Source organism: Sminthopsis crassicaudata, chromosome 4, assembly GCF_048593235.1.
Source record: "Sminthopsis crassicaudata isolate SCR6 chromosome 4, ASM4859323v1, whole genome shotgun sequence".
NCBI lineage: Eukaryota > Metazoa > Chordata > Mammalia > Dasyuromorphia > Dasyuridae > Sminthopsis > Sminthopsis crassicaudata.
Window position 1 is genome coordinate 368,269,181 of NC_133620.1, and position 26,378 is coordinate 368,295,558.

General features: G+C 50.3%; 1 protein-coding gene across 14 annotated transcripts in view; it reads right to left on the reverse strand.

Annotated features, from left to right (window-relative positions):
* Positions 1-17,304: 17,304 nt before the first annotated feature.
* The window catches only part of BCAS3 (BCAS3 microtubule associated cell migration factor), a 784,754-nt gene continuing 775,680 nt past the window's right edge, over positions 17,305-26,378 (reverse strand). For 10 of the 14 annotated variants that reach the window (XM_074262034.1, XM_074262038.1, XM_074262041.1 and 7 more), the window contains one exon: positions 17,305-18,164. In XM_074262034.1, the coding sequence (XP_074118135.1) occupies positions 18,016-18,164 (149 nt within the window). In that variant the 3' untranslated portion in view covers positions 17,305-18,015. Of the gene's footprint in view, positions 18,165-21,005; positions 21,100-26,378 lie in introns of all 14 variants that reach the window. The other 4 variants (XM_074262036.1, XM_074262028.1, XM_074262030.1 and 1 more) reach the window with 1 other exon arrangement.

Below are 26,378 nucleotides of genomic sequence, written 5' to 3' on the forward strand. Positions count from 1 at the left end.
GGGTTTTTAGTTTGCTAGTTTAGTGTTGCTTTTTAAACCCGGGGCAAGATCTATTCGCCGCATCCGGTGCAGAATAGTCTTTATCAGCGCCGCCTAAGTATGGCACAATGGTGGTGATGGTAGGGGGAGACTTTCCAAGCAGTGTTTATTCTATCTTCCTTAGGTTTGGATTTGACGTGGGCTAGGATAGTAAAGTGTACGTGTGCGTGTGTGTGTGAGTGCGCTTTGCTCAGTCTCGGGCAGCCGAAGGTAGGTCTTTATTAAAGACTGACCAGACTGTGCGTGCGTTCGTATGTTGACGTCTCCATGTTGTTGTCTGCAGGTCCTGGGTAATAGGTTGTGTCCAGAACTGTCCACAGCTATCCACCCCCTTGTCCGGCACCTGGTTACATACACGCACGCATACGAAGGTGAAGTAGAGAACGAATACACCGGGTACAATGGAGTCCCCATTCTTTGTAGGGTGTATCTACACCCAAGGGGATAGAATTTGGGAGACAGAGTCGTCTCCATTCCATTTTTAAAAACTTTGCCTATTGTTTATCGTTCCACAAACATACTAACAGAAAATATATAGTATTTACATAGAATATTTTTAAAAATTTATCTAAGGTCATATTATGTTGTGCCTAGCTAGTATCAAGTACCTAGAAATAACCTGTCAGGAAGACAATTCAGTCTGTTTCGAGTCCACTAAACTCTGGAAGGGATGATTTTTTTTTTTTCCTCCAAATGTCCTGTACGTTGCATACCCAGGCTTAGGCTACGTACCTACATATAGCCGCACATAGAACAAGGTGCCCAAGGTTTCTCACTGTGCCACATATTTCCTGGACAGACTAAGACTGAGCACTGTACTCCCGCACACGCACCCCTCAGTTTGTCCTTGGAGCCCTCCAGCTCCCGGATTACAGGCACCCTTTTTGTAGCTGCAGTGACCTGCGGCCTGGAGTCATGGGGGCTGGATTCAACCCTGGACCAGGCTCTTGGACTCTTGTTCCTCCTTCGGGTCTGCCTTGGTTATCTTCCTGTGGGTGCTCCTGTCCGCCCTGCAGGCATTCCGTGTAATAATCCCCCGTGCTAGGTTCCGTAAAGCCCTATGTACACCGTGTGCCACCTCCATCTCTGACCTCAGTGAAAGACACAGGAAACAAGGGACAGGCCGGGCACAACTGCCTGCGGCCTGGGCAGGATGTAATCTGCAGGGATCTTTTAGGACCTCCAGATTCGTGGCCGGCGCCTAGGTGCTTGCTTCTTCTGCAGGCCAGCTCCTGGACCCCAAATTCTGTGCATGCACATTTGGGGACTTAAAAAAAAAACCCAGTGAGTCCGGGCTGTTTTGTATTTCTCTTCGGGGCATTGTCTTGGTTCAGTGATTGTGTCAACTCCTGCTGCACGTCCTCCCCAGAATTATTCTCAACTCTTCGAATTATTTTGTTCCCCTAATTCGGTATCCCCAGCCCCCAGCCCAACACAACACCTGTGCTTCCCTCCGTTCTCAGTACAGTCAACCTCCCACCTCAAAGTCCCGCTTGCATTTCTCAGGGCACTTTCTAGGACACACTTGATCCAGCCAGCGTTGTGAGAGAACGGTCTATAGGGAGATTGGAAAGGGCATCGAAAACCAGCTCTGGAGAAGAACGCGAAGCAGCAGACACCCCGCGCCAGCGTTGGGCTCCTAGCATCTTTTTCTCCATCTCTGGTTTCCCTAGAGCCCGGGCACTACTTCTGCCCGAATGCAATGAGGGTTAAGAGCCGGGAGTAGAGAGAGGCGGGGAGGAGGGAAAGAACTGCAGATCTGGGTGGGTCCCAGGGGGCAGTAAGTGCATGTCCCTTTAAGAGGCTGAGGGGGGGTGCAGCTCTTCCTGCATGGGGCTGGGGGGCCCGAAGGGGGGTAGGGGCGGGGGGGGGGGGTGGCTGGCGCCAGGCGGCTGCTACTCCACAACAAAGCTCCGGCCCCTGTCACTTCGCATTTGGCCTGCACCCGCAGAAGGGCGGGGGGACGCGCGCCGAGCCCGCCCCGACTGTAGGGACCCCTCCCTCCGGCCCCCTCCTGGGGACTCACACACCAACTCAGGCGCCAAGTCTAGGTGGGATTGGGAGGCGGACAACCGGGAGGGGGGAGTCAGAACTCTCTCCATAACCGAATTACCTCCACTATCCCTGTTCCTGAACACCACCCGACGGGTCACTTAGTCCCTTCCCGGTTCCCCTGGTTCTATGTGCCCTGTTGCCAAGGAGCTGGAGGCTGATCGAGACACCCAGGTTGCTCGTCCCTCAGCTGCCGGGAAGGGAGGGAAGCGGCCTAGAGAAAGGTTCCGATCGCCCCGGGGCGCGGGGGAGGAAGCCGAATGGACAAAAGAGCCGAATCCTAGTCCCTTGAGTGCCAGAGAGCGAGCTGTGGCCTCAGGCTGGGTTCTTTTTTTAAGGAGAGGCAACGCGTATGGCTCTTCTCCCCTTTCGTAACATCTCATCCCTACCCCCACTTCCTTTTCTTATTTCTCAATTTTTAGGGTCCATTTTCCAGGTGGGCCAGAACTTGTCCTTCCCATCCCTGACACTCGTGAGAGTTTCGGGTTTGCGGATAATCCGCTCTCTTGGTCTTTCTAGTTTGGCGCTACCTTCTCTCCCCCCCCCCCCCCCCACAACGAAATCGGGTGGGAAGCTGGGAAGTCCTATTGCTGACCGTTTCTTTCCTCTACCCAGAGCCCAGTGCGGCATCACTCTACCCCTCGAGGGACGTAGAGCGTAGGCGGTTAGGTACCCAAGGACAAATGTATACCCCAGGGCTTCCTCGCTCCGGCGGGTTAAATCTCGCTGTGTGAACGCACGTATTTGCTCCTGGGTTAGCCCCGCAGCTCCAGTGCTGCCCCCATCCCCACCCCCCATTCCTACCCCGGTTATCCGACTTTCCAGCTATCTATCTCTCCGAGTCCCTCAGGTTCCCCTTGCTATTTTTAGCCGCAAGCCAAGCTGCCCAAGGCGCCAGCCTCCGGCAGACAGAGCCCAGGGCCCTTCGCTATGGGTGTCTGTCTCTGTCTCTGTCTCTCCTGCTGTCTCGGTGTCTCTGTCCCCGGCAGGGGGAAAGAGGGACACTTGGTGACCTGGGCACTACAGCTGCTGGGTCCTGTCCCGACCACTTAGGCAAATCGTCCGTGATGGCTTTAAAAGCCCCACTCTCAGAAGGGCGCTGTCGGGCCCCTCCTTATCACCCCGCAGTTCTTTAATTACCTCCGTGAGAAACGGGCAGTGACAGCGGATCCCCAGCGTACAGCGTTGAGGGATCCCAAGAAATCTGCTGCTCGCTCCCTGACAGATATTCGGGAAAACATTAAATCTCTCTAGATTGCAAAATAAAGGAGTTGAACTAGAAAGAAGGCCTCTGAGGTATCTTCCAGTTCTAAATCTAAATTCGGAGGCAAAAATGAGGAACGAGACCGGACCAAAGACAGAAATTGTTCCAGTCCGTCACGAGACCACCGCCGCCATCACCATCCTCTATTCGCTGGTGTTTTTGTAAATCGATTTTTCGCTCCCGACTTTTCTAATGAGGCTAGCTGCTTCTCTAGAGCTAGCATTTCTCTGTCTCCTCCAGGAAGTCCTCTAGGATTGCGCTGGTGCTGCCATTCTTCAACTTTGTAGGCAAATTTTTTTCCCTGTGGCCATTTCCGGAGTCCCGACATATGAGCCCAGGCACCTGTACTGTATTAAGCGTTGGGGATAAAAAGAAAAGCAACAATAACAACAAACCAACCCTGCTCTTAAGGAGCTTACAATCTAATAGGGGAGACAAAATACAGACAACTCTATACAAATAAGCCACGATACGAATAAATTGGAAAAAAACAACAGAGGCAAGGACGTAGAATTGAGGGTGGTGTGTGTGTGTGTGTGTGTGTGTGTGTGTTGGTTGGGATCTGAATGTAACAGAAAACTTCCTTCTCCCTTCCTCCATCTTAGCCTTCCTGTCACTAAAGTCAATGGGTGCGTGAAGGTCGAGGATCTCAGCCGCCTCCAGCCCTGCCTCGGTCCCAGCCCCGAGCCTCCAGTTCAGGTTCGAGTCTTCATTGCCCAAAACGAAAAAGAGCATGGCGCTTGTGGAAATCGAGGACATCCACTATTCAGGGTTCTTTTTCCACTGGTGAATCCTCTGACACTTTCCTATTCGGAGAATTCTCCCAGTGCCCTTTCCTCTCCTCCCCTTCTCCCCAACAGATGCAGTTTTGAATTATTTTAAAAAGATTTTACTGAAATATTTTGGTTTTACGCCGCCTTTATTTCCCATTATATCATACCTTTTTCTCCTCTGCAGAGAGACATCGTTCATAATAAAGAATTAAGGGGAGGGGGAGGGAGCAATGCAATGAAACTGACACATCAACCAAGTATTAATTTATGCCCAGATCTACCTTCTTAACCCTCCCCCCACCCCGTCTCTGCAAAGATGGAAGGGAGGTGTATTTCCATCCCTTTTGGGACCCTGAAGAGCTTTTAATTCTCAATGTGGAAAACTTCGTCATATTGGAGTCAAGACCCAAAGTACAACGGTTCCCACTCCATCTCCCGGGGCCATAGGCTGAGTCTGTGAGGACAGTATGCCGAAAAAGAACAGGATAAACGAGCGTGTTGGGTAGTCCTCCCAAAGTTGTATCCTCCAGGGTTCAGAGCTCTGTTCTAGCCTAAGTCCTCAGACGCAGCTTGAGCGTGTGCGCCCGAGTATCTTGAGTCCCAGTTTCCGCAGGCTGCCGCCCCCAGGAGCAGGGCCCTGTTCCTCAGTTTCTCCCACTATTGCCCATCTGCATCGGTCCCAGGTGGTTTCCCTCCACCCTCCCCGTACACCTGGGATTCGTTAGAGGATCAACTCTTCGGGTAATTTGACCTAAGGACCAAAGGCGGGCGCACACCCACAGCCCTCCTGTCCAGCAGGTGTGTGGGCACAAGGCCTCTTGCGCCCTGAGGGCGGTCTAGGGCCACTGAGTGACCCAGGAAGGCGTCCGGGACAGAGCTGGGAGAAGAACTCGAAGGTTATTGAAACAGAATGAAGAGATGAAGGAGAAGGGAGAAGAGGGAGAAAAAATAAAAAGAGAGAGGGGGAAAAGGCAACGAGGTGGCCAGAGCTGTTTCTTCTGTCGGAGCTCCCAGTGCTGAGGCACCACATCTTCCAGGAAGGTGAATGAAACGTTCCCGGGAATCGGCTCCAGGAGCTTGCCTGTGTCTGTGTGGGCAATTCTGGGGTGGTGGGCGTAGGGCTGCCGCAGTTTCTTACCACCTGTAGGCTTTCTCTATTCGTATTTGTGGGAAAGCTGAATAAAGCAGAAGTTAGACAGGAAAGGGGGAAGAGAGAAGGGAAAGAAGGAACGGAGAGAAAACGGGAGACGGAAAGAGACATGAGGGGAATGGGAGAGAGAGTCGGGTGAGAAACGCTGGAGTGAGAATGAGAGAGAAAAAATGAGGCTCACAGAGATATTAGAGAAGCATAGATAGTGAGGAAGGAGCGCTGTCTTCGGAATCAAAGGACCCAGGTTCAAATTCAACTCTTCCACCTGTGTGGACCTTGGAGAAGCTATTTCTCTTCTCGGGACTTGGTGTTCTCCAAAGTCTCGGACGAAATGACTTTTAAGTTCCCCGTCGCGTCTAGAGCTCTGTACGACTAGGAAGGGGTTGGGAATGAGACGGTTGAGAGGAATAAGGCAGAGATGAATGAGACGAAAATCCAAGGAGAGAACAGACGTAGAGTGTGTAGGAGAGAGAGGAAGAGCAAAGGACGAAAAATGAGAGAATTTGGGAGCTGAGAAGGTTAAAAGGCGAGAGACGTGGCCACTAAAGACTGGGAAAGGGCTGCCTCAAATAAAAGGGCAGAAAAAGGAGCCCCGGGAACTAGCCTGGAAAGGGCAGGAAAGCTGTCTCTTCATCCATATCACAAATTATTCTATGAGAATATGTGCTTCGTTTTAAAAAAGCTTTTAAATCCGAGGTAAAAACTGTTTTTTCGCCCCACTTCGTTCTCCTTTTACACCTCCTCATTCCTTCACCCTTTCATTAGCTTTCGGGTTCTTCTCCCAGTTGCGCCCCCCAGCTACCCTGACGGTCGCGCCCGGTGGCTGGAGGAAGCTGTTTGAGCCCAGGGGGCCCTGCGCCCACACACCTGCCCCGCGGGGGCCGCGGCTGTATTTCTGCTTTGCTTTCCTGAACCAAAGTCCCGAGGGGGTGACCTTCCAACGAAAACTTGATGAAAGAAGGTGAAAGAAGGTGGAGGGAGATCCCCCGCGATGCGACCGGCGAAAAATGGGGGCTTCCAAAATAGACGAACGCCCTCTTTTGCTCCTTTTCCAACAAGGTTCCCACCCCGGCTAGGAGAGACACCCCGAAGCCTTGGGCGGTGAGGAAAGGGAAGCCTCCTGTGGGCCTGAAGGGAGGAGAGAGAGCGAGCCGGCAGGCTGCTGGAGGGGTCCCGGCTTAGAACATTCAGCGCGCCCCTGCTCAAACCTCGGGCACTCGATATTTTGCTTTTTACTTGTAATCTCTTTCTACGCAAAACTCTCCAAATAAGTAAATCAACCCCCTCCACTTCCCCCCGGCCCCCCACACACACACACACACACGGAAGGAGAGAGAGAGTTGGCTTGTGGGGAGGGATCTTTCTGGGTGTTCTCACGGACCCATTTCCCTGGAGGAGACTGAGTCAACTACTCTGAGTAGAGCTGGGAGAGGAAGCACGCCGAGCTAGCTGAATCTAACTGGAATGTTTCCGAGTGGACCACATCTCTTAGGGCATCCGGCCTTAAAAAGCCGATTCCCCTGGTTCATTTGATCCTTTGATGTAGGTAGACATATATAATTGTTCCTCTTTTACAGGTAAGGAAACTGAGGCTTAGAGAGTTTAGTGGGAAGGAAGTCGGTTTATAGGAATTTAGGACTAGAGTAGAAGGGATCTCAGAAGTAATTCTGGTCCAATTTCTTTATTTTGTAGGGGAGGAATCTGAGGCCAGGGAAGCTCAGTGGTTTATGCTAAGTCACAAAGGTTTGTCAGAGATGGAATTTGGACCGCATTTCCTTTTCAAAACTTCTATAGGAAGTGGAGGGGTGGGGAGGAGGAGATTAGGATTAGGGTTCCATTCTTTAAAAATCTATCTTTATAATCAAACATGTTGGGGGAGACTAAAGGAGGACTAAAATCCTCCTCCAATTTTGGAATAGTATGGAAGTGAAATGAGTGTCTCCAAGACAGAACCTTTGTCTGCTAAATTCTGGAAAATTCTGCCAGAATGATAAGACTTTGCTGGTGTTGAATAGAGGGAGGAAGGGAATAGAGGAAGGGAGGAAGGGAAGCTGAATTTATGGGCAGAGAACCTTGGATTCAAAAGCTACCTCTAGTCCTTCAGTGTGTGTGTGTGTGTGTGTGTAAGAGAGAGAGACAGACAGAAACAGAGGCAAAGATAGAGACACAGAGAGACACATACCCATAGAGAGAAATAGACACAGACAAAAAGACAGATATAGGAGGAGACACACACACGCACACACAGACAGACGACAGAGACAGAAAAACACACAGAGAGAGAGAGAGAGAGAGAGAGAGAGAGAGAGAGAGAGAGAGAGAGAGAGAGAGAGAGAGAGAGAGAGAGAGAGGCAGGAGAGGAAAGAAAAAGAGGGAAAAACAGGCAAGAGAAAGGGAAGAAGAGAGAAAAGAGGAGAAAAAAGAAAAGGAGGAAGACAAAAGATAGACATAAAGAGACGGTGAGAGAGACAAGAGAGAAAGACAGGAAGAGAGAAATAGAGACAAAGTAAGGGAGGGTGGGGGGAGAGAGAGAAAGGGGGGGAGACAGACAGACACAGAGAAAGAGAGACAAGACAAAAAGATAGGAGAGAAATAGAGACAGTGAGGGAGGGACAGAGAAAGAGAAGCAGAAGACTAGACTGAGACATCTGTGAGCCTCAGTTTTTCTCATTTGAAATGAAAGGACTGGACATCAATTACATCTAAATTTACTTCCAGCTCTAAATTCATGACTGATCTTTGAGAATCTATTAAACTAGCTGAGCTCAGAAGCCATCACCACTTTGGATGCAGGGTAATGTGGTGGTGTTGTTCTTAGCTTTCCTCAACTCATGAACACTGTCAAATAATTGTAACACAGTGACTGAACATAAGATTTTATTGGCAGTAGGAAACTCCTAAATGAAGAAACTCCCTCCAAAAGGGAAAATAAGCTCTTTCACTCCAATTTAAAGTCTTAAGAATTGCCTAGAGCATTGAGAGGTTAAAGGTCACATAGCCAATGTGTGACAGAGGTGAGGTGGACTTGGATCCAGGTTTTCTTGGGTTCCGGGCCAACTCTCTATCCACTCCACCACATTGACATTTTTATGGCCATTTAAATTATGCAAGGCACATTACATACTTTATATTCTTTGAACCTCACAATAGCCCTGTGGGGAGAGGTAATAGAGGGATTTTTTGTTATTATTGTTGGGACCTGTAATTTCCCTGGCATAGAGAATTCCTTTTACCAAAGAGGCTGTTTTGTATTTCTGTAAGTCCGGGGAAGGGACCATCTAGTCTAGGGCTTAAACTTTTCCCACTGGCTATCCTTTTTTATCCGAGAAATTTTTACTTGACCCTGAGTATATAAAATAGGTCTACAAATCAAAATTTACTGTTAATAAATCATAATTTTATGATCTCTATGTTCAGTTATAACACCCCACACAGGGTCTCGACTCACAGTTTAAGAAGCTTTGATCTACAACTGTGATGGGCTTGGTTCTTCTCAAGACAATTCCAATAGACTTGGGTTGGAAAATGATGCATTTGCATCCAGAGAGAGAAATATGGAGACTGAATGTGGAACAAGACATAATATCTTCACCTTTTTTTTGGTTTGCTTTTTCTTTATCATGGTTTTTCTCTTTTGTCTGATTTTTCTTGTACAACATGACAAATGTGGAAATATATTTAAGAGGATTGTACATTTAAAAAAAGATGAAGTTTTGATCTAGTCCAACTCTTCATTTTAGTTAGGGAAATTGAGGTCTCAGAATATTAAGTAACTTCTCCAAGATCATACAAATAACGAGTATTAGAGACAGGATTTTAATCCAGATTTTTTTTTTTTTTTTTTTGCATGATTCCAGTTTTAGAGAGTTGCCTGGGTGCACTCAGACTTGTGATTTGTCCAAGATCAAACAGCTAGCTGTGTAGGAGGAAACATTTGAACCAGGTTTTGCTGACCCAAAGTTCTGATCTCAATCTATTACTTCCCCCATTCTGCTTCTCATAATATAGACCCAGTAACTGTACTGAGGAGGAAATAGAATCTCAGAAAAACAGAGGGATTTGTCCATAATCCCCCAGCCAAAAAGTGTCAGAGTTGGGATTCTTCAGTCCACATTCATCAAGCTTCCCCTAATCCAGGAAGTTATAGGTGGGCTAGGATCCTGCGTTGGAAGATGGAGCTGGCACACTACTGGCATTAAGATTTTTTCAAGTCTATGTGTCTGTCACTAAAGGCAGGTGGCAAAGTGTGTGTGGCAGGTTGCTGCTTATTTCCTATTGTGATTTGCACAGTCAGGGAATAATGCTCTAAAGAAGTTCCAAAGAAAATTGTACCCTTCTCACCTATCTCCATCATCTCAGGACTGAAAGGAAGAGCTAAGGCCTGACTCCTTTACTTTGCTAGTTGAAGTGGAGAGATCTAGGACTTCTGGTTCCAGTTTAACAGAGTGGGGCAGCTAGATGGCACAGTGGATAGAGCCCTGGCTCTGACGTCAAGAGGACCTGAATTCAAATTCAGCCTCAAATACTTAATACTTTCCAGGTGTGGGACTCTGGGCAAGTCACTTAGCCCCAATTACCTCAGTAAAACAACAACAAAACACAGACAACAATTAATCTAGTACTGAGAGGTGATCCTTGCCCCTGGGTGGGATCTCTATTTACTAAGGTTTCCCTCAGGCTAAGATCCCACCAGTCACGGTGCTTACAGGTGTATGGTAACTAAGGCATGTATTTACATCTCTCACCCTGCCTCACTCCATTTCCAGAATTCTCAGTCTTTGCAACAGAGATGAAGCCTTTTCTCAAGCCCTAAAGGGCTGACCACTGACTGGCCAGTGCTTAGGATTTCAGGGTGCTATTGCTTCCTCCCCTATTGCCTTTTTGGGAAAAATCTCTTCCCAGCTTTGCTGAGATCTGGTTTGTGTAGACATTTTTCATGAATAGAAGTATGCATTTTTTCCTTTTTCTCAACCAACCACCTACACCCTAAGCCCCCAGAGGACAGAAATTCAATATAGAACAACAGACACTTATTGAGCGCCTACTGTATGCAGGTGCTTAGGGAGATGTAAAGGTTAAATGAGACTTACAAACTAGTTGGGAGATAGATACCTCAGGACAGGTATCTTTTATATCTGGGACACCAGAAAATCTTAAGAGTTTTGGAGGGATGAGGTTATGAGATAGGGTGCCAAGCACAGCTCTGAGGGGTTCAGGTCCCAGGATCCCTGGGGCGAACATTTAGAAGTGTCATCATTGGGGTGGGCGGTGTTTATTTTTTAATTATTTCATTAAACTTGTATTTTCAATGTTTATTTAATATCATCTATATATTTTTTCTTTTCAGATAATTCAGAAATTCCTTCCTTTCTCCCCTTCCTCCAATCACAAGGATGATGTTGAGACAGAGAGAGAGAGACAGACAGACAGAGAAAAAAAGAGAGACAGACAGTGAGTGTGTGTGTGTGTTCAGGGTCCTAGGAAAAAGCTGGGTTTCTAGTCCATTCTACAAATCTTCATCCTCCTCCTGCCAAAAGGTGCATTTCTGAATGTGCTTGTTTTCTCCCTAGTTTGGTTCTTCCAGAAACTCGAGAATCCTCTGATGGAAGAGTTATGGGTCAGAGAAGGACGATGTTGCCACACCATGCTAAGGAGAAAAAGGCACGTGAGGATGCTAGCTCCTTCTGTTGTAGGCGTTTGGGGCTTTTCTGAAAACCATCCCCGGGAGTTACCACCAGTGGTCATCTTGTGGGTTTGGTCCAGCTGCACTCCACAGGAAGTGGACTCTGGGAACATGAACTTGTTTCTGTCTGGCTTCCCTCAGGAAAAGATCTCCTTGGGGAGGCCTTGAAGATTAGTCTCATTAAGACTCCTCCCTAGGATTTAGCACATACACAGATCAATCTCCTGTCTCATTCTGATTGTCTCCACCTCAGAGCACCAGGGAACAGGCAGTAATCTTTTCTCTTGGCAGGCAGCGATATTGAGGGCCAAAGAGGAGGTTAGATGATTTTCCTGAGGTCACGGAACACAATCATGAGCAGGTCTCTGTTGCCCTAACTACCAGGCTACGCCGCCTGGACTGTCCTAGACTCACAGGACATGGTTAGTGGCTGTTGTCTTTCATGCTCAAAGAAGAGCAAAATTACTTCACTGGAATGGGGACAAAGGTACACTGTGTCCGGCTGTGGCTGCTCAGACCAATGTGATACCAAAAGATCCTGCAGGAGATCAGGCACAAATAGTCCCTCTGCACGTTTGGAGTGGAGATGTCTCCAAATTTGCACATCTCCCATTTCTTTTGAGCTGCTCCTACGGCACAGAGCCTTCTTTGGGGTGGGCACAACAATGTCCTGGGCCAGTGTTTCCCACAGCTCCCAATTAATTCCAAAATTCTTCAGAGAGACCTTGAGAATATGGAGGGCACTGCCCTAAAGCTAAGGGGATGCTGTCAGCCCTCACTACTTAGCTGTTACCTTCTGATGATTATAAACTGTGGAATGGCCACTTGTGTTCTCCCAGATTAGCCACAATTCTGGGCTGGAAACATCTCTGATAACTCCAGCCGCTATAGTAGTAGCAGCCTAAGGTTAGCTTATCACGGGTGGATAGGGTCCTTACATACTCTGCCCTCTGCACTGACTGAAGGCCACTGGGCAGATAAATAATGAGGTTGTTTCCATTTTCTCCCAGTCTTGCAAGTCTGGCCCCTGATGCAGGCTTTTGCGCCACTAGAAGAAGTCAAAGTTGTCCTGACTTTGAGGGAAAATGACATCTGGTTTGGAGGCATTGAGTCCATGCACAGAAGACTGCCCGAATGCTGAGGGGAGAGCTGACATACATCATGGCTATTCTGCACCCAGAAAGGAAGCAGGAGAGGTAAGTGTCTGTGGGAGGCCAGGTCTGAAGGAAGAGGAGCCATCCACTCCAAGCTGCCGGCACCTAGACCCTGGAGACCATGTCTGTTAGACTGTAAGCTCCATGAGGGCAGGGACTTTGTATGCCTGTGAATGCCTGTGCATTCACTGTTGAGGCAGATTATATTAAAGAGGTAATCTGGTAAATCTGAATGTACAAATTTTATTACCCACTTATGTAGGCCTGGGCAAGTCACCAAATTTCCTCAGACTCAGTTTCTTTATTTGTAAAATAAGGGGAATTAGGCTAGATTTAGGTCCCTACGAGGCAAATCAAGCCATCATTCTCACAGCTTTTATATCATCTTTGCACTTCTAGACCACCAGTTCTAGAACAAGAAAAGGGGGAGGGTGTTTTAGCATAAACCCTCTGGAATCAAGGTGTGGTATTACATTAATCCAGATTTTTATATCTTTCAGTTCCAGGGCAACTTCTTTTCACATTACTCCTTCCAATTCTCCTTTTCACAATCAGACTGGCTTTATCTGTTGGTTTTTCATATTAAGGTTTCCATTGGTTACGGGTTTTTTGCCCCCTTCTCCCTGCATGTATTTGGACATGCCATCCTCTCTCCCACCCTGCCCAGTTCTGCCCTAGCCCACTTCATGCTTGGAGACTCATAGCTTTAGATTTTTAGATAGAGCTGGAGAACATCTCTACATGTCCACCAGGTGAAATTATGCTCTTCCTTCAAGCCTCTATTTGTTGACAAATAGAGAAAAACTTCCCTGAATGCCTCTCTTCCTAGTAGGAGTGATCCAGCCTTCCTGAAATTCCTCAGCTTTCACTTTAATTTCCGTGCATTTATTAATTTTTGGGAGGAGGAAATTGGGGTTAAGTGACTTGCTCAGGCTCACATAGCCAGTAAGTGTACAATTATAACACAATCTTCTTCCAGGGGTATGTGGAGATTATTTTAAAAATTATTCTTTATTTAAAAGCTTTATTGAGGTCTGTTGTCATTTTTCTTATATCACACTAATTTCCTATATCCCATGCTCAATAAAATACTTTCTTGTAAGAAAGAAAAAATAGTTAGGCAAGACCAATGGACACAAAAAAAGTTTGACAGATAGGTGAAATCTGATAGGTTTCCATTTCTACTGAGGAGGGAAATATCTCCATCTCCGGATGAATGACAATTATAGGGAACCATGTCTTAGTGCTTGACCTCGAGGAGCTTACACTGTAGCTGAGAGGGTAAGACGAACTATTTCAGCTGGCCCTTTCCTGTCGGACAATCTTCTCTACTCTTCAACTCCCTAATCTCAGCCCCCTAAATAGTTGGGGCTTTTTCTTTTCAAGGCCTCCAGATATATTCTCATTCCCGACCCTTAACAGGTGATCAGACTGATCCGAGCTTTCGATTGCCCTCCATCCTTCAAAAAATGTCTGTACAAGCATCCACTCTGTCCTCCCTGTATCTTATCATAGAAGAAGAAACTCTACTTGAATCCCTGACCCTTTTTCTTCCTGATTTCTTTAGAGCTTTACTACAGTAACCGGTCTCTTCTTCCTCATTTGTCCTTTCCCATCCTCCTGCTGAATCCATCTCGTTCCTCCTTCAGTCAAAAGTCTTGAAAAAAGCTGCCTATGCCCATCGCCTCCATGATGAGCTGCTGCTCTCATTTCTCCTTTTGCACTATCTCTTATATGTGACCTTTTCTCTCCTTAGATATTGTCACTTCTCTGGTGCAGCCCTTATCTTCTTATATCCGTCCTTTCCCATCTCCTAGTGCCTTTCTTCAATTTACCCTGTACGCATTATTCCTAGTTTACATATTGATTCCTCCATTAGATGATTGAAAGCTCTTTGAAAGCAGGGGCTGCTTCTTTGTATCCTGACAATTTAGCAAGTGATGGGCACATAGTGGGGACTTAATACTAGTTCACTATCCCACAACTCTACTAAAATTGTTCTCTTAAAGATCACCAGTAACTTTTGAATATCCATGTCCAATGACCATTTTATTCAGGCTTCATTAATCCTCCTCTCTCTGCAGTTTTTGAAATTATTGAAATTCTTTTCCATTAAATGTTCTTTCCTTGGCTTGAATCTCTCCCAATTCTTCTCTTTGAGCCTCACTTTTCTTGTTTGAAAAATGAGGGAATTAAGTTCTCTTCTAGCTCTAAATCTCTAGTCTTCTTATTAGTAGCTTACATTTATTTAGCATGTTAAGGTTTGCAAAGCACTTTCTGCTTTACGCTTTGAGCCACAAAGAACAAATATCATTTCCATTTTACAGATGAGAAAAATGGGGCACAACAAAGTTAAGTGATTTACCATAGAGCTAGTGAGGGTCAAGGATAGGATTTGAAACCTGGAGTCCTGAACTCCAGACTTGGCAAGCTCTGCTGTACATGAGGTGTCTGGGTGAGGAGTCAAATGAAGGTTTCTTAATTTCAAACCCTTCTCCCCATCCCATACCCTCTCCAGTATACACCAACCTGCTTTGCCTCTTGTCTGCCTGTCCTAGGTCCTCTTTGCTTTGCTTTTTGCTTTGTTTTTTGCATACTCTCACCACTGCCTGCAACTACACAGACAACCTCCAGATCTACCTCACTTGCTCTTCCAAGTTCTAGACCCACTGGACTGAAGGAGAAGGTGCTGCTTGAACGCAGCCTTCTCATTTTATCCTTCTGTTCCTCCCACCCCCAGTATGATGCTGGGTATACAGTTGGTACTTATTAACTACTTGATTTAAACTTCCCACCTGAAAACCATCTAGCTGCATGGCCCTGGGCAAGACAATTAACCACAACTGCCTTGCAAGGAAAAAACCCAGATCTTTTGTGAGCCTCATTTTTCTCCTTTGTAAAATTCAGCAGGTGACAGATGAAGATTTGGTCCTACTGCTAGCACCATGGCGAGCCCCTAGGTGGGCCTCTCTAATACATCAGTTTCAGGGGTGATGTTGTATTTGGAGCAGGAGCATCTAGATTTAAATCTTGGCTCAGAGAGGCATCTTATTTCCTGTGTGACCTTAGCCAAGTCACATCTGGGTCTCCATTTTCTCAACTGTAAAATGGGGAGGGAAGGGGAACTAGATGGTTTCCAAGGTCCTTTCCATTTCTAAATCTCTGATCTACAAGTAAACATTTATTAGGCACCTACTGTATACAGAGTACTATGCTAGGTAGGTACTGGGAGACAAATGATATTTTCAAGAATCCTATAGTTTAATAGAATATTAGACAGTATAGTGACACGCTGGAAAACCCCCCACTGAACTTGAGATCATAAAATACCCAGGTTCAAATTTTATCCCTAAATATTAGCAATGGGAGCAAGGGCAAAGGGCTGAACCTCACTCCTCTGTAATTTTGGCATATGTAAAGCAAGCATCATGATAGAACCTCATCTGATCATTGTGAACATCACAGGAAATCATGCAAGGCTTTTTGTGGATTTTTAAGGTGCTACAGAAGCTTCAGCTATTTCTGCTAGACATTTTTCCTTAGCACATAGTCAGCATTTAAAAAATATGGACTAGGAAAAAATGTTATTGGACTGGATGACATATAGTCTCTATGATCATGCAATTGCTTGTAGTACAATTCTACTTGGATATTCTGCTATCTTCTCAAATTTTGAATTTGAAATTGAATTCACCATCCTTCTCCTCCACCCTCTGCTTTTATTCTTTCTCTCTGGAGCACCATTCTTCACTTCATCTCCCACGGCAGAAAGTGTTTTTGACTCTTTCTCTCCTTGGGAAAACATCTTTACCTTTCTGGGTAGACCTCAGTTTCCTCAGCTGTAGGAGGCGGCCCATTCCAGCTCTGGGCCTAGGAGCCTCCGACCTCTCTCCAACTTTCCTACACTGCCTTTTCTCTCTACTTACACTAGACCAGCCCTTCCCACCTCCATTACTGTCTGCAAGTCTTCTTCTGCCTTGTCACCTCTCCCGCACTAGTCTTTGCCATGCTTCGATCCAGTGACGTTATCCCTCTGCTCAAAAAGCCAAGTGGCTCCCTACTGCCTACAAAGCAAAGTTCAAACTCCATTGCCTGGAAGAATCATCCCTTCAAGGCCTTTCACAATCCGCCATCATGCGGCATTTCCGGCTTTATCTTAAATTGCTCATCACAGAGTATTCTATATTTCTGGCAAACTCGGTCTCTGCCTCCCCTTCTCCATCCCTCTGGGTTCCTTGCCCTGTGCCTTCCCACTGCCACTTAGCTTTTTTTATGTTGTTCCCTCTCGAGGGAATGCCTTTCTATTTGATTTCTATCCTTTTGTTAAAACAACTCAAACGCCTTCCTTGATCTCTGGCTGGTAAGCACCTTCTTTCCTGAACTTCATGGAATTCTCTAATAGCAGTTTAAACTATTATTGAACATTATATGAATTTTGTGCCTTATTCCAAGATTGTAAGCTCCTCCAGGAGCAAGGATCATGTCTCATTTAAACAAGGTACCTCATCTAGTCTCAAGGTGGTGGTGTTCTGCACACAGTAGGAGCTTTATAAGGTTTCTGATTGAGGGTTTGGATCAGACTTTTATAGCCATTATATAGGAAGATCAAAGGATAGGCAGGGTTCTTTATGTACTTTATGATTCCATCCCATTAAAATTTGATCTGAAGTAACTTATTCTTCCTTGGGTTTGATTCAGACTTCCAAGGCTGATGTGTGTATGTGTGTGTGTGTGTGTGTAGGAGGACAATAGAAGAATACTCCCTAAAGCGCTCAGGGACCAAGAACCTACATCCTTCCCCAGTTGTTTTCTCTCTGTCTCTCCCCCAGGGATCCATTATCCTGAGAATTAACCAGCCCATCTCCCCCTCCCCCCAAAAGTCTAACTCCAATCACATAGATAAGCATTAGGCTCTGGCCTACTTTCTCTCACCAGGTTGGCCCAGCATGTCAGACTCATGGAGGCCCAGGACCGGTCCATCCTCTTCTGGGAGGAGAAGAGGAGAGGTGGGCAGTGCTTGGACCAGAGCCCATATGGCAGGGCCTAGAGTCAGCACTCCTTCCCACCTCCTGTCCCCTCCGCTCCCTCCCCTCGTGGCCACGGGGACAGCTGGGCCTGTGGCCTAGGGCTCAGTCCGGCCCCTGGGGAGGAGCCCCTTTGCCCCCCTCACCAGCTCAGGGACACAAAACCCGATTTCAGCTTGATTTATTGGACAAGACGTGCACTTCTTACAGAGTTTCAATAACCATGGCTTCCTTCACCAAAGAGAAGAGTTGAATCTTAATACAGGATTAGGGTAAAACAGGGGACTGTAAGAAATACCAATTCTTCCCATGAGCCAAAGGGGCAAGAGGGCAGGAAAAGAGACGGCTTTCTTCTTCCTCCGTTTTCCATGACGCTCCTGGCCTCAGTTCATGTGGTGACAGGAGGGTGAGGGGAGAGGGGAACAGCGAAGCAATGCTTTGTTAGATCAGAGGGAAGAGGGACGGCAGCCACGCGGCCTCGAGGAGCCAGATCTTGGGCCCGGTCCATCCGAATCCTCTGGATTCTGCGGCCGGCCACGAGTGGCTGTCCCCATCAGGGGTTAGGAAATGCAAAACCCGACCCAGTGCCTAACAGCATGTGCAATCAGGAGGGGGGCTGCGGTTCCTGAGTCCTCCCAGGAGGGGCACGGGAGGGAGGAAGGGCAGGCGGGCCACAGAGCCAGCGGGGCCTTGGGGGGCGGGTATCCTCGCCATGGCAGACGGGGGAGCGGGCCGGGTTCTTCTTCAGTGTGGTGGGCAGGGCAGTCAGTGGAAAGAGCAGAGGCTGGAGAGTGTCCCCAGTGCCAAGTCCTCCCCTCTGGGGTGGGGGGGGGGGGGCAGGCTGCCTGGAAACAGAGTTGCTGCTGTCGGAGGAGGCTAGGGGAAGCCGGAGGGGAAGAGGCTGAGGGGCTGGCTTTCGTTAGTGGGGAGAGGAGACCGGTAGCCATCGAAGTTGCGTGGGATGCTGCCGCTGGTGGAGCCCGAGCTGTTACTCAGAGTCTCGATGCTTCCCTCTCGCTGCAGCTCTGCAAGACAAAGAAAACATCCCAGGTCAAGGCTGGCAGCCGGGGGGCGAGGGCTCTGGGCGTCACAGAGGCCGGCTGTCTGCGCCGTCTCACCGCTGGCCACCCCGACCGCCGGCCTCTGGCCAGGCTTGACCCAGAGCTCGGGGCCCCAGACGCAGGTCCGACCTCGCTGTGGAGCCGGCACCCGCCAGACGCATCCCTGCCAATGTGCAACATGATTAGCTCCATGCATGTGCATAAAGATGGACACGTCCATGCAGGCCGCACAGACGGTCTCTCCGGCAGAGAGGAGGGGCCCCATCAGCTCAGCTCGTGGCCTGGGAGAGGAACGGGGTCTGCAGGGGGAGGCAGGGAGGAGGAGTGCTCCTCTGCCGGCCTCCCAACCCCCACGTGGCCCCCATAGTACAAGGTCCAAAGTCTGTAGGCCCATTGCCACACCATCCGCAGCCGGTGGCCCTCTGCCCATTGGGCCTTCCTAGTTCTAGAGATCCTTCAGTATGGTTGGCTCTGCCGTGGGGTTGCCTTTCCCTGTCTGTCTCTCACACACACTCATCCATCCAACCTGCTATCAACCACTTTTCCGATTCACCATGGGAATCACCACTGTGGCAGAACCGGCTTAGCTGGCAGGACATGGGGGCGACGGAGGACAGCCACAGGGCTCCGGCTCCCCTCCTCCTCGCCAGGCTGATGAGAGGCTCCAGAGCACAGGCAGAGGCGCTCAGACATTCCCAGCAGGGATGGAGGCTCCCTCTCCGACCTCGGCCCTTTCCCGGGCTCTCTGGGCCTGGACTGTCCACTCTAGTACAAGGGTCTTCCCCCATTTAGCTCTAGCTCCATGCGGAGTAGGGGCACCTGGTGAGGGGCTGCCAGGCGGCCTCCCTTCCTCCCTGGGCTCACAAAGTCAGGGCGGTAATTTCAGTCAGCCAGGAGTGGCGAGCCCGGCCATGCTGTACTTAGCCCGTCTGGCTTGGGGCCTCTGGTCCCCCTCATGCACAGCTGCCTGCGGTTAGGGGCCCCGGCTCCCCGGGTAAAACCAACCCTGTGCAGGCTCCGAGCAGCAGCAGCGGGGCCGCCACCGGAGAACCATCGCAGCTGGTACTGTCTGTGACCGGCACCCAGCATCAGGGGCTCTGGGATGAGTCTTAAGGCTACTTTTTACTCTTAAAATTATTAAGGATCTCCCAAAGAACTTTTTTAATGTGGTTAATTGTCTTTAATACTATTATTAAAATATTTTTGACTTTGAGAATCTCCTAAAAATGTCTTGGGGATCCCCAGGCTTGGGAGACTCTGGCTGGGACGGAGGAGTCTGCAAGGATCCTGGCAGGGCTGCTGTGACTCCAGGGCTGGTCACAGAGCATGGGCCCCGTCTAAGGAGATGGACAAGAACGGAGCTAATTCCAAGGTGGGGGCTAGGATGCGAGAGCCTCGGTAACTTTTGCAGTAGAAGGAAAGTGGTTGTGGAAGGCAGCGAGAGCCCCCAGCTCGCTCTGGTTGTGTCCTGTGGATGAAAGCTGAATGCGCTCTAGGTGCTACTCTCTGGACGGCAATGCCCAGCCTAGTCCCCAAGGTGAGAGGCAGGGAGGGGGCAGGAAACAAGGCAATAGTTGATTTGAGCCCCTTCTTCCCCCCTTGCCCCCACACTGCCACTCATCCCTATCCCAACCAGAAAGGCACAAGCTGTGGGCAACAGAGAGAAGAGAAGAGAATTCAGATGCAAACCAGGAAAGGAAAACAGCCAAAAGTTTCGGGGAGACACGAGCGTGGGGAGAGGGGCACGCACCCTCTCCGTGTCGCCCCCTCCCAACACTCCGAAATCTCTCCAGATCTTTTCTCTTTTTTTATACCATGACGGCGGGTTGGAGGGCGGAGGAGGGAGAATGGCTGGCAAAGCGAGGAGATGTGCTCAAGAGCTCCTGGCAGAAGGAGAAGGGAGGATGCTGGTGGATAATCCCCTCCCCCCCCATGCTTCCTCAGGGTCAGTACCTAGGAGAGGAAGGAACTTCATCATCCTCTCACTACAAGGGTCAGGGGAGAGGAAGGCTTAGGATGTTAAGAGGAATGCCAGCATGCCCAGGACAAGGCGCTTCAGGAACAGACAAGCAGAGAGTCCAGGCCTAGACAGCACATCTCCCCTTTCCTCTGCTCCTCCCTTGCCCCTCCCCGGTGTCGGGTCTACAAGCAGACGACAGGGATGGCCTCTGACAATCACTGTCTGGACAGCTGCTGTCCCCGTGCTTGATCAACAAGCGCCTGTGGCTGCTCTTGCTGTCCCTCAGCCTGGGGGAACGTTACGGGGCAATGTGCTGTCCCCTGGACGCTCTGTCATCTCCTGTGGACGGGATCTCTTAGCCGTTCTAGTCGATACACTACAAAGAAGGCGGAAGGAAGCAGGATTCATTCAGGCAGCCCAAAGACTTGGAGAATTCTGAACCCTTGGCAGATGACCGCCAACTTCATCCCACGGCGCCAACCAGAGAACCCTGTGCATCAGGCCACGAGCCTATTCCAAACCACTCGGGGAAAGGAAGGGACGAGAGAGCCCCTCGAGTGCTGCCAGATCAGCAGCGTGCCCAGCCCGCTAGCCCTGTGGAGATGCTGGGGGTGAATTTGTGACAGGGGCTTCCATTCCTCTCACTAGGTCAGTCCCGGGATCCAGGGAACCGGCCACTCCCTGGCCAAGCTCGTGGGGATTCTCCCAGCAGCCCTGGGGAGACAGAGGAAGTCTCTATCTGGGGAAAGCCAGTCTTAGGGTGTTTGGTCCATGGCTTCTCTCCACCCTACCCACCCGCCAGCCCTGGTTAAGTAAGCTAGAAAGCTAGAAAAATGTTGCCTTACCTTCCTCCATCACGCGCACACAATGCTTTGTTATTGTAGGGTTGTTCACGAACGCTGGGCTGATGACATTGTTTTTTTTTTCCTTTTTTTTTTCCTTTTGAAAAGAAAAGCATTGAGGCAACTATTTTGAAAAGATATGGGTATAGCTAAAGAGGCAAATGAATTTTTTGGTTTCGTTTTGCAAGCAGTTTTAAGAGGGTGCCGGGAGAAGGACGTCAAACTTGGAAGCTCTGCAGCTTTATGGAGAATTTCCATCCATGAGGACATTGCCATGCACGTAGGGATCTGTGAGGGACTCCTGGGGGGAGGGTCGGAGTAGAGGGGAGGACCAAAAGGGAAGGCTTCCAAGATGGAAGCAGTAGGACGGAGGAGACAGGGGAAGGGGCTGGGAGCCACACATCAGCAAGTGCAAAGTTGGGGGGTGGGTGGGAGTGTCACAGCTTACTCGGAAACACATGCAGTGCTTGATCTCGTGTCAAAGTGGGCAAGGTGGGATCAGCCTATCTTTTGAGAAATTTCAGGTGGGCACAATGAGGGACATAGCATAGGCTGGGACTCTTTTTCCCTCCTTCCTTCTCCCTCCCAAGGCTATGGAGGTCTCACCTTATAACCCCGAACACACCATTTGCTGAATTTCTTACCGCTGTCTGTCTCCAGGGATCTACCTGGATCCCTCAGAAAGAGAATGATGGCCTCTGGTCCATTGGAGCTACTGGAGATTAGCTTTTTCCAACATCCCATCTCCTATCACCAGTCCTTTCCCCCAAGTGCCTGGGAGTAACAACCATTCCCAGAAAAGTAAGCTGGGCTCAGAAACAAGGTAGTCCTATTCCAAGGCTCCAGACCTTTTGTGCCTGCGGAGGCTGGAGTGGTCAGGGGTGGGGGAAAGGGAATCCACCACATCTGCAAGATGGGAGGGTTAAAGAGGTGAAGTCACCGGCTCAGGGTCACGGAACCAGTCTCACACAAGGTTCACCAACACATCAACGGGTCCCGGTCCCCCCTCCAGAGTCGGTCTTAGACCGCACGTCCCAGGCTAGAGTGCTGTCCCTGGGAATCATGGAAAGGTCAGAGATTGGAGGAGACAGTTGGGGGGGAAACCGTCATGGCCGTTGACCTCCGCCCACCACCTATAGGAGGGACTATGTCCCTTCTAGTGCTCAAAGCCTGGTTCTCTCAAAGATCTACGGCAGAACATAAGCCTTCCGCCCTCGGACTCTGGCTGCCCCAGACCTCCAACACTGAGAAGCGTTGGGGTGGGAGGATGCGGAGGTACCCGAGAGAGGATCTGCCTCGGGGAATAAGGATGGCAGGGAAGGAAAAGGAGAACATGACTCCCATTCGGATTCTAGATGCTACTCTCCCCACTCCCTAGGACCAAAAGCTTCATGCTTGAAAATGTCTGCAATTAGGGGCCTTGCAAGGGGTCCCTAAAAGAGTTATTCCATCTCAAAAGATCCAGCCCCCAGTGTGGATGTCTCTACAGAGAGTGGGGTACATCCACTCAAGGTCTAGGATTCCACAGCCCCAAACCCACCAGCACGATCCATCCTGGCTCCTCCCAGCCCCATGTCCTCTCCCTGGCCTCCCATCCCGCTGCTTCCTCTTCCTGCCCCCCGACAGAGCCCTCGGTCCTTCCTTCTAGCCGGACAGCTATCCGGAGATGCCACGAGGGATCTGGGAAGGCTCGTCTGGCAACACGAGGGCCCTGCCTGGTCAGAGGAGGGATGCCGACACCAAGAACTCTCAGAGGCCTCTTTTCATAAGGGTCAGAGACTCCCCGGAGCCCAGAGCCTCAAAGTGTCCGGACTAGGGGGCCCTGAGTCTGGGGAAGGGACGGTCTTAAAAGAGCAGCATCTACCAGGGTCAGCCTGAGGTTGCGCCCTCGGGCGCTCAGACTCGGCCGGAGTCAGCACTTTTAGGTGGGCCAGATTTCCCTCTGCCCTCTCCTGCTCAGCTGAAAACACATCCAAAGCCCCCCCAGCCTGGGACTGGGAAGTCCTCACCTGGATGTGGCCAGAAGCCCCTGGGCCTCTCTGTGGGTAGATGCTAAGTACAGGTTTGGCTGGCCAGGGACTGCGGGGAGGGGGAGGGGAGGCCCACCTCCTCAGGTCTCAATCTGAACCTCCAGCCAGGCAGCCCCAGGACTATAGAGGCTCAGGCTGGCCTAGTGGGGGAGGGACAGGGCAGAGGCAGCAGCTGCAGGGCTCGTGGCCTCCTGCCCTTCCTTGCTGCCGAGGCTCCAGTCAGGCTGGTTTATAGCCTCCACAGCGCTGCCCGTTAAAGGGATTAGGAGAGTGTTTGGTTTGTATTGCAAGGGCGGGGGCTCCTCCACCCCCAACTCCTTAGAAAGCAAACCAGAGCCTCCGACACTGGCAAAGGATGGGGAAGAGAGGGGGCAGCAAAGAGATGGGCCGTGGCCCTTGTCTCAGCTTCACCCTCAGGTCCCTGGGAGGCCGGATGCCAAGCTTCCCATCCCTTCCTGGGTGCTGGGTGTCCAGGTAAGGGGGGGCACCTCAACGGGCTTTCCTCTCTCTGATTTGCCCTCACCAGCAGGTGTCCCCGCAGCCTAGGGCCCATCCCAGGTTGGTCTCTCCCGGTCCAGAGTGTCCCAGTGCCCTACAGTTTTTCTCCTTTTAATCAAGAAATGGCCTAGGAAATGAAGGTGGCAGGTATTTGTTTATAGCTTTTAATTTCCTTCCATTTCTCTTTGTAAATGCCCTCCTAGAAGCTGAAAAATAAATTTCTCACCCTGTCCTAACTCATTGATTGCTGGCCGGAGCACCCTGCTGCACACTCCCCACCCTCCTCCAGGCTCGGTGGGGCTCCTGGCGCCTGACTGGGCCCGGAGGGTGGGGGAGCACGGGCCAGGGGCCAGGAGAGCTGGATTAGTAACCATCCTTGGGACCGAGGGGCCGTGCTCCATACCGGAAGGGCAGCCGGCCGAGCCCCTCTGAAACTACCCTCACAATCTCTTTGGCCCCCTTTGGTGGAGGTCAGGTCAGGCGGACAGAGAACGGGCCTGTTCACTAAGGGCTTCCCTCTGCTTGTGTTGCGGCCATTCCTCAGATGGACCCTGGAGCTCCGGGTGGACAATCCTCAGGCCGACCCTGGTAGATGCTGTTCGGTGTCCCGGCAAAGGACTGGATCCCGGAGCTGACACTGGGAGTGGAGGAGGAAGTAGGGAGCTCCGTGGGAGTGGGAGAGAAGTGATTTCTCAGAGAAACAGGGCAGTTCCCGGTGCTGAATCTGGGGCGACAGAACAGGAAGTTCGCTGGGGCCAAGGAGGAAGCCAAAGCACTTCTTGTGAGGGTTACTAGTGGAAGAGGCAGCACTTGCGCCTGCTTTCTCTCAGAAATCCCAAACTAGTCTCATCCCTTGTAGCATTTTTTCAGGAGCTTAAAAGTACAGACAGCGCAAGGAGCTCAGCTGAGAGGGCCAGGGCTCTTCTCTGCCAGGCCTCAGGGGAGGCCCCCTCTCTCGCCCCGAATAGGTTTCCCAGCACAGCCCTCCTGCCATCACACCTTCTGGAGCCCCGGGCAGCTCGGCAGTGATGGTCCCAAAGGTGGGCATCCCTGTATCTCTGTCTCTCATTGGTTCTCAGTTACCTACTCTGGGCCGGCAGCCCACGGAAATCTGCCGCATCGGCCAAATGCTGGCCTCTTCCCTGGGGCCACGGGGTTCCCACGCTCTTCCCAGGCTTCCAGCTCTCCGTCTCAGCTTGGAAGCTGCTCCCCTCCCTTTGACATCAGCCCCTCCTCCCTCCCTGGTCAGACACCGCTTTCCCCAACCTGTGACTCCACTGAGATCCTGGGGGTTTTGGGCCACACTGGAGGCACTTAGGACTCAGCAGGAAGTTTAGGAGGCAGAGGGAGAGGAAAGCACCTATCACCGTGTTCTGCTCATCCTGGTTCTGGTCTTTTGCTCCCAAGGAGAGGTGAGAGAGAAAGGACGGTCATTTAGATCTGGTTATCTCCATGGCTTAGTACCTGAGGCCGAGCACCGGGACACACTAGGAGAGGGGACAGATGGTTGCAATGACGGCTTCACAGTGCTGGATGGTGATTTCAGCCGTAACTGCTCCCTCCTCCCAGGAAAGCAGCAGCCCAGCGGCCCCTCGGCTTATAACCAGCCTGAGAACGGCCCCCATCCCTACCTGATTTCCCTCATTCACACCTCAGCCCTTGGACCTGACCTCCAAGTTCCAGCACAGGGAAATTGAGAGCCCAGCGGACCAGGCTCGGGGCCAGGAATACAAACTTAGTTTCTAAGCCGCTTCCTGGGCAACTGAAAGCTCTGGTCAGAGGGGATGTTAGCCCACCACACTCAGATTAGTCACATGGCACTGTCTGCTGCACTGTTGCTGGAGATATTACACTGAAACCCGGAGGTTACAGGCTGGCCCTGGGGGGGGTCCTTCTGACAAGTCTAAGCTTTCCCTGGTCCCCCTGACACTAGAAAAAGGCAGGCAGACTTGCCTTCCAAGAACCACAGTGGGGAAGCAGATGCTGTGAGAGACCAGAAGCTCTCCAAGGCATCTTACTTGAACTTGTTCTCCCCATACTACAGGGGAGGAACAGGTACCCTAAACCCTGTGTGTAAGTGTGTGTGCGTGTGTGTGCATGTGTATGTGTGTGCACACATGTGTGCATGTGTGTGCGTGCGTGCATGTGTGTGTGTGAGATGATGACACACTCAGAACTCCAAAGGAGAAAAGGATTTGGAAAGCTCTGGAGAGCGGCTGCCCCTCTCCCCCTGACAGTGACCTCTCTGACTCCCTCACCGCTCTGCCTATCTCTATGCAGAGAAACCCCAAATCTATACACCCCACTCAGTCTCCCTGAGCGCGAGTCTCCCATCACCGCCCACCGGGCTGAAAGCCCCCTAAACGGCTCAGATTCATCCTGTCCAAAACAGAGCTCATCCCTCCTTGTCCCCACCGCCTCCTCACCCCAAACCTGCCCGATTCTGACCTTTCCTATTCCTGCTGAACCTCCACCGTCTTCCAGTCACAGAGCTTTGTGGTTGCCATGGAACGTCATCGGCTCCTCTCTTTCCAGTCTAATCTGGCCTTCGTACAAGCTGCCAAAATAATTTTCCTCCAACACAGATGTGAACAAGTCGCTTACTCCCCGGTACACTCCAGGGGTTCCCTAGGATCACGAGGCTCAAACAGAATTCTTCTATTTAGCATTTAAGGTATCTGGCCTTTCTTAGCTTTCCAGTTTTCTTCCGCATTAACACCTGCTTGCCCTCCCTCGCACACAAGCTCGGAGCCCGTGCACTGGCTGTACCCCTTGCCGGGGATGCCCTGGTCCCTCAGAATCACTTCCTTCCAGACTTATTGGCCTCCGCAGGAGTCCCTCTCCAGCT